General features: G+C 49.6%; 1 protein-coding gene across 4 annotated transcripts in view; it reads right to left on the bottom strand.

Moving 5' to 3' along the window:
* Positions 1–15,543, bottom strand: part of Slc35f3 (solute carrier family 35 member F3) — a 229,594-nt gene that overhangs the window by 1,995 nt on the left and 212,056 nt on the right. For all 4 annotated transcript variants that reach the window (XM_075977707.1, XM_075977706.1, XM_075977704.1 and 1 more), the window contains 4 exons: positions 11,554–11,773; positions 6,640–6,765; positions 4,486–4,678; positions 3,792–3,881 (listed from right to left, as the gene is read on the bottom strand). In XM_075977707.1, coding sequence (XP_075833822.1) covers positions 3,792–3,881; positions 4,486–4,678; positions 6,640–6,765; positions 11,554–11,773 — 629 coding nt within the window. The remainder of the gene's footprint in view (positions 1–3,791; positions 3,882–4,485; positions 4,679–6,639; positions 6,766–11,553; positions 11,774–15,543) is intronic.

Genomic DNA, 15,543 nt, shown 5'->3' with positions numbered 1-15,543 from the left:
ACATTTATTTTATAATTTAATCTTGTACACATATGTATACATGTGTATATATGTTTTGATTAAGCAAACCTGACCCTGTTCTTTTAGGATACTATTTGTGAATTTTTTAAAGCTTTAATTAGTAGTTATTAATTAATTAATTTTGCATTAATGCAGATGATTATCGAGTGCTGGGGTGATGATGCCGTCAAAGAAAACTTTTAAGAGTCATTTCTCCCCTTCCACCCTGCAGGTCCCGGGAATCTAACACAGGTCACTGGGCACAGTGGCAAGCATCTTCACCCAGCCACCTCAAACCCTGGCCCTTGTTTCTTGAACTAGAGCCTCATGTAGCCCAGGCTATCCTTGAACTCACTCTGTAACCGAGGATGACTCTGAACTCCTGATCCTCAAGCCTTCGCCTCTCAAGTGCTGGATGCACAGGTGTGTGCCAGCACACCTCGCTGTCATGAAGAATTCTTGTTATTCCTTGCCCATTGGTTATTATCGGCTCTAAGCCTCAGGGGAAGTCCTTTTCTTCCCTAAAGATCCCTGGCTCGTCCTGATGAGCAGTCAGATGACAGGACTGAATGGGATGTAGGTTCAGGTCAGTCTGTAAAATCTAGTCACTCTCCTAACCACCCTGATGGTGTTTGGAGCGCCCAGTTATTGAAGTCTCTTCTTTCATGTTTGGGGACGCATCTTTTCTTTCGTTGGCAACCCAGGCTGAGCCCATTTGAAGCTTGCCTGCCTCAGAAGAGACAGTCTGGCCTTTAAAAAAATAAAGATAACCTCCCCTCTACTCAAAGCTGCAAACATTGGAGTTTACAGCTCTTAGTGCTGACTGGCTGGGTAATTGTCCACCACTCACCCTGGTGGGGGCTGCTTTTCCTCTCAGTCATGGCTTGCTCTGTTAATTCCCTAACTCCCTGCCTCCTTCTATGTCTCTCCCCTCCTTTACTCCCCAGAGAAGGAATGGGAGGGTAATAGTCCACCCTAAAACCAGTTCTTCCCAGAGCCATCCTGTAGACTTTCAGAAACTCTTCAGTTTTTAACACTGACAAGTGTTCTATTAATCCATCAGCTGGAGATGGTATGCCCAGGGTCCTCTGAGCAGATGCCAGGGCGAGCCCTGCAGGCTGGCTGCTGCTCCACTCAGCCAATTTCTAGAGTGCTGGTCCTTGCCTCCCTAGTCCTTACAGGAACTGGATTCCTGCAATTGACACGGGAATTACTCTCTGCTTTGGCTGCAGGATGTGGCCCAAAGTAACTCTTGGTGTCGAAGTAATGTGGGATATTCCTCTTACCATATCCTCATGTGACACTAATTAAAACACAAGGGTTTTAGGGGAAGCTGTGTAAGACGTGCCTTCCACGAGCCTATCGTAGTTAGACTGCTTTTGGCAACTGTCCAGGAGCTCAGGGGCCTTCTGTACCCTGACGATCTCTCTCTGTATGTGTATACATTCATGTGTGTACACATGGTCTCTCTGCATATGTGCACACATGATCTCTCTGCATATGTGCACACATGCATGTGTGTACACATGATCTCTCTGCATATGTGCACACATGCACGTGTGTACACATGATCTCTCTGCATATGTGTGTACATGAATGTGTGTACACATGATCTCTCTGTATATGTGTGTACATGAATGTGTGTACACACGATCTCTCTCTGCATATGTGCACACATGCATGTGTGTACACACGATCTCTCTGTATATGTGTGTACATGAATGTGTGTACACACGATCTCTCTCTGCATATGTGTGTACATGCATGTGTGTACACACGATCTCTCTCTGCATATGTGCGCACATGCATGTGTGTACACACGATCTCTCTCTGCATATGTGCACACATGCCCTAGGGCTCTCTGCATATGTGCACACATGCATGTGTACACATGATCTCTCTGCATGTGTGTGTACATGCATGTGTGTACACACGGTCTCTCTCTGCATATGTGTGTACATGCATGTGTGTACACACGGTCTCTCTCTGCATATGTGTGTACATGCATGTGTGTACACACGGTCTCTCTCTGCATATGTGTGTACATTCATGTGTGTACACAGATCTCTCTCTGCATATGTGCACACATGCATGTGTGTACACATGTTCTCTCTGCATATGTGTGTACATGCATGTATGTACACACGATCTCTCTCTCTGCATATGTGTACATGCATGTGTGTACACAGGATCTCTCTCTGCATGTGTGTACATGCATGTGTGTACACATGATCTCTCTCTGCATATGTGCACACATGCATGTATGTACACATTATCTCAGTCTGCATATGTGCACACATGCATGACACATGATCTCACTCTGCATTTGTATGTACATGCATGTGTGTACACGTGAGTGCTGTGCTGTGGTGGAGATGAGGGGCCACCTCAGCTGGCGTTCCTTGGGCATGATCTACCTTTTGGGCAACAGGGTCTCTCTTGCTTAGAACCCATGAAGCAGGCCAGCCTGGCTGACCCATGAGCCCAGAGAGCCTCATGTATGCTTGCTGGGAGCTCTGATCACAAGGGTGTGCTGGCATACTGGCCACCCCCACCCCAGCTCCAAGGAACTGTCTTATGGGCTTTTTCCTTTATTTCTCAACAGGAAGCAAAAAGGGCATGCACAACCTTCAGTTGTGAGGAGATAGATACACAGCACAGAGGGCTGCCGAGTGGGGACCACAGACGTCTAGAATGGGGTTGGGATGCCGGGCTCAGCCCATTGTTCTGAGGCCTCCTTGCACTGTGACCATGAGGCACCTGGAGAATCTGGCCAAAGTGAGGCGTATACAGAACTGTGGGACAGGGTAGCGGGGAGGGGAGTCAGGGAGCGGGACTTCAGGAGAGTCTGGAACCAAGAGTGGCTTGCTTGGGCAAACTCCACTGTGGACAGGCAATGGGGCTGGGTCTCTAGGGGGCCGGTTCTCTAATGGCCTGGAGGCAACTTTGTAGGGAACCAGGGCATGAGAAAGAGGAAATCCACAGCTTAAACCAATAGCAGGCGTGAAGGGCGAGCAGGTGAGGGACAGGTGAAGGCAGGCTTTGGGAAGAACTGCCAACTCATGTCAGCTAGGAGGCTCCAGGGCAGGACAAAGTGGGTGCCTATACCCAAACAAAAGGCTTTTGCCCTCTCCCAGGAGGCAGAAGGAAGTGACATTCCTGCCCACTGGAGCGCCAACCTGTTTCCACATGACTACCCAATTGTGGCAACTTTGCCCCAACAAAACCACTTGCAAAAATGCAGTTGTTTTCAGCTCCATGATTTTCTAGCTCCATTCTTCATCAGAACAGAGGCAGCCTTGGACTTTCTGTGCTGAACTGCACATAGAAATCTCTCTGTCAAGTTGGGCCTGATGGCGTATGCCAGCAATCCTGGAGGCTGAGCAGAAGGACTGCGAATCAAAAACTGCCCGGGTGATGTTGTGAGTTCAAGGCTAGCCTGGGCAGCTTAGTGAGAAGAACCTACCTCAAAATAGAATGTTCTAAAAGGACTAAGGAAACATAGGTCAGCGGTAGGGAGCTTGCCTAGGGTGCGCGAGGCCCTTGGTTCCATCCCAAGTACTGTAAAATAGGTAAAGGAAACAGCAGACCATACTAATCTGTCATGGGAAAATACTGCCCATACATCATACTAATGCATTTTCTTTCTATGCAGAGGTTAAGCTTGCCTTGTGAGCAGTCACAGTAAGACTCGCTATGAGCGGCTACAGGAACGTGTGCTCTCGAGTGTGTAAGCCTGAAAGATGGTGTCTGTAGTGAGCAGAGACAGAAATCCATGAAACCATGCTTACCTGCATTCACAGGGACACTGAGGACAATTCCGAGAGACATCAGTGTGGGATACGTGACAGCGATTCCAAAATTTAATACAATATTGAATGCTGAAATAAAGAATTTAGAAGACCGTAATTACTCATAACTGCCCTGTCCTTGACCTCTGTGCTGGCTGATTTGACACCATCTGGCTGCCGTGGACACCTGTGTCTACTCACTCAGTCACACAAACGCACATGTAAATAAAAATAAGGGGGGAAGGGAGAGATGGCTCAGGGGAAAAGAGAGCTTCTTCCGCTCGCAGAGGACCTGGGCTTGGTTTCCAGCACCCACTCACAGCCGTCTGTAACTTCAGTCTCAGGGGATCTGGTATCTTCTTCTGACCTCCACAGGCACCAAACATACACATGGCGCACAAACATGCAAGCAAACTCATAAAGATAAATAAACTCATACACCCACGCATGTACAATGAAATAAGTAAATCTTTTTAAGGCCCTACCTTCTAAGGCCACCCAAAATATTTTTTTTTAAAAAAAAACCTCTAAATATTGTTCTTTAAAGAAAAATGCAAGGACTTTGAAAAAGAGTGAGAACTTTAGGACAGCATGGGGCCATGGATTTTTTTTTTCTTTCCTAGCTGGGGTTTCCAAAGAGTTCTGTGTCTGTTGCTATTTGCCGGGGCTTCTGCCCAGGGCGGGCGCCACTTACTCAATAAGAGAATGGAAAACCCGCAGAGGTTTCCCCACGGAATGTCGTCGAAGGAGTTCCAGTACTCCACTCTGGTGAAGTAGAGGATGACGGGGATGCAGGTGATGAAGAGGACGTTGAACACACCCAAGATGGACAGGAATAAGGCCGCTTCTCCGAACTTGGCGCTGCCCAGAAGCAGCTTGAACAGAACCTGCCAGAGAGAGGAGGCGGTGAGGAGAGCCCTGGACCGCACTATGTGGGAGCAGAGCAGCAGAGCAGGCGCGTAGGCGACTAAGCTGGGGCTGACCTCCAGTGGGCGCTATAGTTCCCTCGCCTGCCAGCGAAGGCTGACGAAGCTTGACGGGGTGCTGCGGACCACATGTTGGGGACCAGCAGCTCAGGCTAGATCACATCCTGCCTCACATTGCTTATCTCCGGGGGTCGGAGCTCTGCACCCCGGGTGAGGCTGCTATGTGCTGTGCTCAGCACAGTGCATCCCTTAGAATAATCTGGCGTGATTGTTCCTCCTCTCCGGAGCCTCCAAATGGGTCCGACCTAGGACAGCGTGTGTGTGTGTGTGTGTGTGTGTGTGTGTGTGTGTGTGTGTGTGTGTGTGTATGTGGGGGGGGGGGGGGGGAGAGAGAGAGAGAGAGAGAGAGAGAGAGAGAGAGAGAGAGAGAGAGAGAGAGATTGACCGTAGGTGTCTTCCTGGATTGATTCCCACCTTATATTTTGGGACAGAGTTTCTGCTTGAACCCAGAGCTTGCCTATCTGGTTCGTCTGCCTAACCAGCTTCCCTGGAGGTTCTGCCATCTCTGCTTGCCCTGTGCTGAGGTTACAGACAGGCTGCCATGCCCAGTTAGCATTTATAGAGCACTGGGATTTCAAACTCTGTGTGCAGCACATGAAACAGCCAACCCCCCAAGAGAGAGGGCTTTACCTGCAAAGATGTTTTCTCTGAACCAAAGTTGAGGGACTTTGCCAGTCCCTGCTCCACCTTACCTCCCTTTGTAGAGATGCCATAGGCCTTAGTGAACTGCACTAAACTTTCTCCCCCTGCAATGTTCCCGTTTGCACACCGTGTTTGGTGTTCACAGGGCTGGGAGAAGAGGGACCGATGTGACTGCATGGCCAGAGGCTTGACTCAGACATGCCTGTGGGCCCCACCCAGCCCGGTACTTGGTGAAAAAGGAGTCTATCAAGTCAGCATCAGCATGGCTGTCCCTCCTCTGTCCCGTGGTCCCTTTGCATGCTGTGTCCCCACATCTGTCCTGGCAGCAGGGGAAGGAGTGAGGAGCCTCTGGATGCCCAGCGGGAATCTCCAGACAGGTATGGTGGTTCGGATGTGACATGTCCCCCCACAGGCTCATACATTTGAACATGTGGTCCCCAGCTAGTGTTGCTGTTCGGGAAGATCGTGGAAGCTTCAGGAGCTGGAGCCTCGCTGGAGGGAGTGATCACTGGTGTGTGTGTTGGAAAGAAGCATTGGGGTGGGGGACTTGACGGTTAGTAGCCTTGAAAATGCCTGTATTTCCTATTCTCCATCTGTGGAGGAGAGGGAGGACCTAGGTGAAAGGAAACGGGGGTGGGGTGGGGGGAGACAGGAGTAGGGGCAGTGACAGCGTGGACTCCCACAGAACTGGTGTAAGAGAACAGCCCTCTCTTGTCTCTAGACTGGCAGTCAGGAAGTACCTTTCAACGGCTTCCCACATTTTTGTCAGGACTTTTCTGAGGCAAAGGTCTGGTAGCATAGCCCAGGCTCTCCACAATCTTTTGGCAATGTTCCTGCCTCAGTGAGCGATAGCATGACAGACATGGGTCCGGCTCTTGCCAAAGGATACTCTTGTGCGTTCATTTCACAAGCACCGTTGAACAACTCACGGACTCATATTGGCTGGTGCCCCGAAACCACATGGCCAAGGATTTACATGACAAGGCCAAACACATAATCTAGTCTTCATGTCCCATCAGGCAGAAACACAGAGGCAGGCTCAGGGGTCCACTCCTTCTCCCCTACCTACCTGGACCCTACCCTGGCGCCGCCTGCCTCTGGACGCACACACTGAAAACACTTGCTCTTGTCAGAAGCCCAGACGCCACCCAGGATGTGAGTGCCAGAGCGGAGCACTGTCGCCCAAGAGCCCGCTGAGGAAGTGGGTTCCCTGCACCTACCTTGTAGAGGGCCGACATGGAAGCGGAGCCCACCACCAGGGCTATGCCGATGACAGAGTGGCTGTGGAAGCCGTCCGCGTAGGTCATCATGACGATGCCCGCGATGGCAAGGATAGCCGCCACAATCTGCAGGGAGGGAGGGAGGGAGACAGCATCAGCCCGTGGATGGAGTTGCAAGTGCCCGAGAATGGGAATGTTCTACTTGTGGGGTTCTTCCAGGTGGACAGAGGTGGCTCATGGGTGTCGTGTAGAGGGCACCTATCCAAGCTTAGCCTAACCAAAACCCCGAGAAGAACCTAAACAGAGGCTTCTTTGGGTCTGTTTGATAGCAAAGCTGGTTTCACACATTTAAATGGCGAACTATGATTCCCAGGGTGTGTGGTTAATCATGATTGTCAGCTTGATGGGTTTAGACTTATCATGGAAACACCAGACCTGTCTGTGAAGGAGTTTCTAGATGGGTTAGTGAAGGTGGGATGGCCCACTCTGAATGTGAGTGGTCCCATCGCATGGGCTGGGGTCCTGGAGTGAATCCAAAGGAGAACTGAGCTGAGCACCTCTGCTTCCTGACACCATTCTGCCTCTGTGCCTTCCTCACCACCATGTTGAACTGCACTCTCGCGCCATGAGCCGATGCAAACCCTTCCCTCCTTAAGCTACCTTTGTTGGATATTTTGTCCCAGCAAGAGAAGCAACTAAGACACACAGTAAGCTCTGAAACTCTGGAGGGTGAAGGAGGGAGGGAGAGGGAAAGAGATAGATAGATAATAGAGATAAATGAGAGATAGATGATAGACAGACAGATAGACGGATGATAGGTAGATAAATGAGAGGTAGATGATAGATGATAGACAGACAGACAGACAGACAGACAGAGGAGCCAGATTTCTGATGATTCCAAAAGCAAGTATGGCTGACACCTGAGGTAACAGAGGAATGGGTTATTTTTCTTTTTTTCTTTCAGCAGAAAATCTTTTCTTTTTAAATTGATTTTATTGAGCTATACAATTTTTTCTGCTCCCCTCCATTTCTCTCCCCTCCCCTTTGACCCTCTCCCATGGTTCCCATGATCCCAATTTACTCAGAAGATTTTGTCTTTTCCTACTTCCCATGTAGATTAGATCCATGTATGTCTCTTTTAGGGTCCTCACTGTTGTCTGGATTCTCTGGGATTATGACTTGTAGGCTGGTTTTCTTTGCTTTATGCTTAAAAACCACTTATGGTGAGTACATGTGATATTTGTCTTTCTGGGTCTGGGTCACCTCACCCAGTATGATGTTTTCTAGCTCCATCCATTTGCCTGCAAATTTCAAGATGTCATTATTTTTTTCTGCTGTGTAATACTCCATTGTGTAAATGTACCACAATATCCTTTTCCATTCTTGGTCCAGGTTTAGGTTGTTTCCAGGTTCTGGCTATGACAAACAATGCTGCTATGAACATAGTTGAGCACATGTCCTTGTGGCACAATTGAGCATCTTTTTGGTATATACCCAAAAGTGGTATTGTTGGATCTTGAGGAAGGTTGTTTCCTAATTTTCTGAGAAATCACCACACTGATATCCAAAGGGGCTGCACCAGCTGCACTCCCACCAGCAATGCAGGAAGGTTCCATTTACCCCACATCCTCTTCAGCATAAGTTGTCATCAGTGTTTTTGATCTTGGCCATTCTTAAAGGTGTAAGATGGAATCTCAGAGTCGTTTTGATTTTCATTTCTCTAATGACTAAGGATGTTGAGAATTTCCTTAAGTGTCTTTTAGCCATTTTAGATTCCTCTTTGAGAGTTCTCTGTTTAGGTCTGTACTCCCTTTTTTTTTTTGGATTATTTGTTCTTTTGATGACCAATTTCTTGAGTTCTTTGTATATTTTGGAGATCAGACCTTTGTCCGATGTGAGGTTGGTGAAGATCTTTTCCCAGAATGGATTGTTTTTCTTGAAGACTTGCTAGGCAGATTCTAGCCTCGCCCACTCTACCGTTGGTTGAAATCTACAGGGAAGAGCTTTCACCTCAACTGGGATTTGCAAAGGAGTCAGGGTGAGGCTCGAGGGGTCAGGCAGAGCAGGTGACAATCACCTGGCTCCCCCAGTTACAGAGACAAACAACTGGAGACCTGTAGGGTCACACAGGCAGGGGGCACCTAAGACCGACTTCCTGGGAGCTAGCAGTGCTCATGAGCGAGGTCTGTGCCTCTGACGGTGGGGTTCCTGCTCTCTGGGTTTCAGCAGCCCCTTTGGAACATGAGGCCCCGGCCAGTGCAGGAAGTGTGTGGACAGCTTCCCACCCCTCTCAGAACATCAGAGCCCAGGCCCTGACCCAGCCTGGGAGCTCAAGGACTCTGGGTGTAGTGTGGAAGCCCCACCTGCTCTATTCCATGCCCGGAGACACAGACATTTGCTGTGTGTTGGTGTGTTGGTGTGTTTCACTGTGAAAGTGTTCCCAGCCTATTTTCTGTGCCACTGTGAACTCTCCTCAGACCCTGCCACATTTGTCCTGTGGACTCACACATCCTGGGTACAGCTTCTTCATTCAGGTCACCCAGTGGTAACTGCTTCCCTGCCCGCTTTCAAGACTGGGTAAGTTCAGGTTCCTTGGTATTCTGCTCAAGGACCCATAACCGCATCATCTGCTCTCAGATTGAGCATTTGGCCACCATGCAAGGACCCCTGGCCCAGGACATGCATGGAAAATGCTTGTAAGTAGAGATAAGGGCAGTTCGAATCCCCTTCAAACAGACACCTTGGCAGCACCCTGCCCTCTGATACCAGGGCTGACCAGGGTCTTGAATGTATTATAAGACACATTTCCTTAGTTTTGAGCCTGTCCACCTGACCTATAACTGTGGGTGCCCCTTCCCATCTTCAACAAACTGTAACTGGGCGATTGAAGCAATTGTTCTAATCACACAAGTCCTTTGCCGCTCCCCTGTCCCCCCAACCCACCCCCGCCACTGCCTCTGCACATAAGGAGGAACATTGGTCGTATCCTTCAGGCCTGTAAAGCTGACATTGTTCCCTCAGACCCCAGGCTGGAAACTACATCAGCTCTTACGTCTTTGGAAATTCCCTAGTGGGAGTAGCTGCCTGTCCCAGACGTCTACCTGAATGCGGAGAGATTTACAGTCAGACATGACCTTGGGCCCGCCTCCAGCTGTCTATTGTTTGGCTTCACGAATTCTGTCTGAGCTTCGTCCTGGCCCTGAAGCCTGCGTTGGGAGGCTCCTCGGTGAGCAGCCACCTAATCCTAAAGGAGACCGTGCCTGCACAGTCGGCATGTTAGAGCATCCTGTCACCCATGTTGACCCACTGAGTACCGAAAGCCTTTGCACAAACCTGGAGTGTGCAGGGGCCAGCAGAGAACACTTGAATCAGAGGTTAACATTTCCAGACTGCATCCCAGTGGAGGGTGTTGTAGTTTCCTCTCCACGACAACAGCCAAGCACAGATCTCACCAGCCTGTGTTCCGTGAGTCGACTGAGCAGCTCAAGTGTATTCACGCCCACATCTCTCAACCTCAGACCATTCTGTTTTCTCTGCAGCGTGTTCCATTGACCTTGAAATGCCCCTTTCCAGTAACAAAAATTTGCTTGGGATGTCTGCGTCATACCCCAAAGTTCTATGAAGTCTCTTGGTTCTTTGATTCCCTAAATGAAGCCTGGAAAGGCATGGCCATGGATCAGCATCCCTAGGACATCCAAATCTTTAGCTTTGAGTCTGTGTGAAGCACTTGCAGTCTTCCCAGAGATGTATTAGATCATTTATTTGCTGAAGGCTTTTCTGGGTGGCAGCCCGGGGCGTGAGTTTTTATTCCAAAATTAACCCTGCGTCTCAAAACAAGCTCTCCCCCCGCTGTAAGCTAAAAATACCATCCAGTAGTTGACTCATGTCCCTACTGCTGTTTGTGTAACTCAGGTGGGCGTAAGCCCACCCTTAAGGTGATGTCATTGTTCCCAGGACAATGAAGCAAGGACAGAAGCAGGGGCCTGGAGTCTGCCTCTTGACGGTTGCCAACACCGTTAGCTGGAGTGCGGCTATGGCTAAGGAGCACTGGACCCTGAGCATTCAGGAGGAAGAAGGAAGGATGAGCTGCTCCTCCAGTGGCCAGTGTCTGTCCTGCTCTATGGCAAGGAGACGAACAGCAGAGGCAGCCCCCGGCCACCAGAGGGAGCAGGCAGAAAGCCACTGAGATTCAGTCCTTGATAAAAGGCACGTGTGTCCTCTCCCTAGGTGAGGTTACTCCGTGTCCCCGCTGGTATTTAACAGTGCACTTACCGTGCTCCATGCAAATGTCATGAAATTTGGCTAGCTTTAAATTTACTACGACTCTCCTGGACAATGCCAGGCCATTCAAGCGATGTCATTGCATTTGCCCTTGATGCAAAGTTTGAAGTGGAATGCGCCCTCCAACCCCACCCCCTGCACCATCTCTTAGTTTGAATTTAGCACTGATATTTCCAGCTACAAGGCCCAGGCAAGGCTCTAGACCCAAACCACATACACCCAAGGAGCCGCAGGACTTCAGATGCATCCTAACCTGAGAGTCAGAATGATGTCAATAGCTCCTAGCTGCAGGACACCCCCATGCCATGTGCTGTAGATCAGAAGGTTGCCGCAGGACAGGCAGAGAGTGGTGCAAAGACATCACCCACTCCCTGGCTGACTCCCCGCTTGGCACACACTTTTTACGCAATGCCGTGGAAATGCTTGGGGTGAAAGGTGCTTTCACGAATGCTTATCTAGCACGGTTGGTCAGCAAGAAGGTCTACAAATCACGAGAACTGAGCATGGCTGAGAACCGGAAGGGCAGCGGTCACAGCTGATGCTCGCTGTCTAAGACATGCAGCCAAGCGAGCCAAAGGGCAGGTTTTGTTTGGCATGACCGAGAGAGGGAGGAAGACATGATAGGGAACTTACCCTCACTCCCATGAATCTGTCCCTGAGAACGATCCACGACAGCAAGAAAACAAAGGCTTTGTTGCAGCAGAACAGCACGGAGACATCGGTAGCGTTTATTTTCTTTATTGCGTGTAAGTACAGGTAGTTCGTGAGCGTCCAAAGGACACCGAATGGTGCTGCCTTGGTAAAGAACACTTTCAAAGTCAAGCCATTGTCTCCAAAAAACCGACAGCATTCCCTAAGACAAGGAAAGAGAGAGAGAGGAGAGAGAGGCAGCATTACACAGGGTTTGTTCAGATCATGATTTGCTATCTACACAGCTAACAAGTGGAAGAGAATATAGGCAGTTTGGGGATATGGGTAATTCAGTGGAGTGTCTGCCCAGCATGCAGGAGGTCCTGGGGTCCAACCTGCACCAGCCTGGAATTCCAGCATTTGGGAGGAGGAGGCAGAAGAGTCGAAAATTCAAGGTCTTCCTCAACTACTCAGTGAGTTTGAAGCCAACTTGGGCTACATAAGACCTTGCCTCAAAAGAAAAACAAGAACAAAACAGAAAACAAAAGAATAGATGAGGTCTTTTACTTGTTATCTTTATTACTTATATGCATGTCTGTGTGTGTCTCTGTGTGTATCTAATCAGGTGTGCAGGGGCCTATGGAGGCCAGACGATGTTAGATTCCCTGGAGCTGGAGTTAGAGGTGATTGTGAGCTGTCCCACATTGTGCCCTGTGGTTTGTCCAGTGGCTGATGTCACAGCCTGTCCCTTCCATGGCTTTCATGGCAGGTGTGCTGGGGGTTATCTGAGTGGAGACTTAAGTCCACAGTGGCTGACTGAAGGGCTCTGTGGCTTTCGAGAAGAAGAAGAAAGTCACTGCCGGGGCATCTGACTTTTGAACCAAGGGCTGAAGGCTCAACACAGAGCTGTGAGCCTAAACACTGGGATACCTTTTACGGCTTGGTTGGGTGGTTTTCAAGTGTGAACATTATAGATGAGAATGTCATGCCATGATGTCTAAAGGAGGGAACACTCTTGTGTGGGTTAGACTGTTTGTTTGTTTGTTTATTTATTTCTGATGAAGAAAATGGTGGATAAGAATGGATAGTTTGTGGTCAGACAGGGATATGCACTTACAAAAGGATTTATTTATTTGACTATGTGTATGTGTGTGCCTCTGTGTGGATTTTGTACACATGTGTGCAGACGCCCATAGAGGCCAGAAAGAAAGGTCAGATCCCCAGAAACTGCAGTTATATGCAGTTGTAACTGGTCTTCTATGGATGCTGGGAACTGAACTTGGGTCCTTGGCAGATGCAGTGAATGTTCCTGATACTGAGCCATCTCGCTAGCTCCCGGACGGACAGGCAACGGTTTCTGTGGCTGTGATACAAGCAGTTTAGGACTGCCTGCAGATCCCCTCCCTGCTCTACTCCACCATGTGAGCACTCACACCTGCCCGTTGCTAAGCCTACTCAGAACAGACGCCATAGCACATCCCCGAGGTCAGGCTCTGAACGGATGGGACCAGCAGGACACACTTCAGAAGAAGCCTTCCGGACCATTCCAGACATGCCAAGGAAAGCTCAGCGGTATTTTAAAGGTATTTGAGAAAAGCAAAACGGTCTTTCACAGTCAGGGGAAGAAGAAAGGAAGGGGTGGTAAGAATGGTGGAGAGGGGGTACGCAGTCATGGCTGTCTGGGAATGAAGATCTTGGTGAGGAGGAGGATGACTGGGTAGGTGCTGTCCCTAGAGGTCCCTGCCCAGACTCACAGATGTGGTATAGCTCACTTCGGCCGAGTGACGTCCAGGAGGGCAGGCACCTAGCCTGTGACTTCGAAGTAGACTCAGGCCTTACTAATCCTTACAGAGCAGAAGAAAAGACAGCACTAGCTAAATGTCAAGGACGCTAGAATGGGGAATAATGTTCCCGGGGTCACATGATATTAAAATCCAGCAATGAAACACAATTAAAGTCAGGAGCTAAGGGCGATTTGATTAGACTTTGAATTTACTTTTGTCATTTGTCCTAATGAGCAACTAAAATGCAGTCTGTGCTATCTATTAGCCAACTGTGAGGTAGTCACGGAAGAAACAGAAATGGCCCTGTGAGGTGGGATGGGACGTGGCAGTCTGGCCACCTGCGCTGAGCCCAGGAGTCCTGGGTGGCCTCTCAACATGAGAGTACCAAGTGGAAGGCTCCGGTCCCTAAGTTGGTCATAAACTGTTCGAGGGCAGCACTATCAGGGTGGCGGCAGTGTGCCCATCTATCTCCCAGACTGGGGTTTGCTGGGATGACGGCTTCCTTCATGTCTGTCACGTCGGTTATTACACCGCGCCACGAGTACGCCAACAGCGGCACAGGTTTCATCCTGATGTGAGTACCAACTATGTCTTCTGCTTCATAAGGGGTCACACGTGCTACGGTATGAATCTCAAAGGTTCCCACAGGTCCACCCTTTTTGTTCCCAGGCCAGTGCTGATATTAGGGGGCGGGGCTGAGGAACCCTGAGGAGGTGGGACCGACTGGATGAGCAGGTTACAGTGGTGGCCTTTGAAAGCCAGACCCCGGCCCTGGTTCTTGCCTCATTCACTATTTCCTGATTCATCAAGATGGGAACGGGTTTAATCTCAGGTTCTTCCATGCCTGCTCCACAGGTACCCAAACCTTCTACCACAGTGGACTGAGCTGTTCCTATCAGAGACTGTGTTCAACACAACATGAAAGTACCTAAAACAGGGTGCTAGCAGGACTCCCCAATCCACTGGTCTTGCTGCTAAAAACCATTATCCATGCTGTGGCATGGCCATCTAATGCCAGCTGGACAGCTTACATCCTCTCTGCAAATCTGTGTGACTCCCCAAAGCCTGACAGTAGCTGCAAAAGTGAAGTGTGTGGGGGGGGGCATAGACATGGAAACATGGTTCGAGACTCACTTCCCAAGCGGCTGGAAAGGTGGAGCCTGATTGGTCTCTAGCACGGGAAGTAGAAACACAAGGGATGTGGATCTGGAAGGTTCAGCATAAACTCAGAATTCACGGTCAGGAAGGTACGGTTCAGCTCAGTGGATCTTTGCTCTCGTGAGACGGAGGTGGCTGACCCCTGCTGGGCTAATGAGTCTCTAGCTGGTTTAAGACCAAGGACTGTGCACTAATCTATGCCCTCTGGCTCACCTGTGTTACCTTTGACTGCAAGGGAACCCAGGAGAGCTGGGGAGGGGGCAGAGATCCACTCTGCCACAGAGCCCCCTCCTGGTTTATATTGAGCAATAAAACACACGTTTCTGAGATCAAGGCATAACAATATGATTTTAAACCTCCCAAGAGAAAGCTAGGAATGGTGGAACACACCTAAATGATAGTACTCAAGGGGCAGACAGGAGGACCATGAATGTGAGGTCTGCATGGGTGGCACCAGTCTCAAGAAAATAAACAGGCCCCAGGACCATAATAGGACCAGGCATCTAACAACAGAAACAGAACCTGGACAGTCATGAATGCCCGAAACATTAAGGAAATACTTTTTCTAGTCATTTGTTAGGTAGCCAGCCACAGACTCAACGTGAAGATAGAATAAAGACATTTTTATCTCACAGTTCTCGGTAACTTTGTCTCCAAAGACTCCGGAGAGAATACATGGCTTCAACAGGAAGGCTAGACTAAGGAAGCAGCAGGTGTGGCAGGGGCAGCAGCAGGCAACAGGTAGCAGCAGCAGCAGCAGGAAGCAGAAACTAGGCAGGGGCAGCAGGCAGCAAGTTGGGGTGGCAGCAGCAAGCAGAGGCAGCGGCAGAAGTCAGCAGGGAGGGGCAGCAGCAGACAGGAACAGGCAGCAGCAGACAGGAACAGGCAGCAGCAGACAGGAACAGGCAGCAGCAGACAGGAACAGGCAGCAGTAGCAGCAGCAGCAGCCAGAAGAGTGTCTAGCATGAGCCTATGGGAGGCTCAGCTGGGAGGGGAGTCTCCAGGGCAGTCTTGCTAATCAAGCAAGACCGTGGAAAATAATCGTAGGTTT

This window comes from Microtus pennsylvanicus, chromosome 6, assembly GCF_037038515.1.
Source record: "Microtus pennsylvanicus isolate mMicPen1 chromosome 6, mMicPen1.hap1, whole genome shotgun sequence".
NCBI lineage: Eukaryota > Metazoa > Chordata > Mammalia > Rodentia > Cricetidae > Microtus > Microtus pennsylvanicus.
This window is presented reverse-complemented; position numbering and strand designations above follow the sequence as displayed.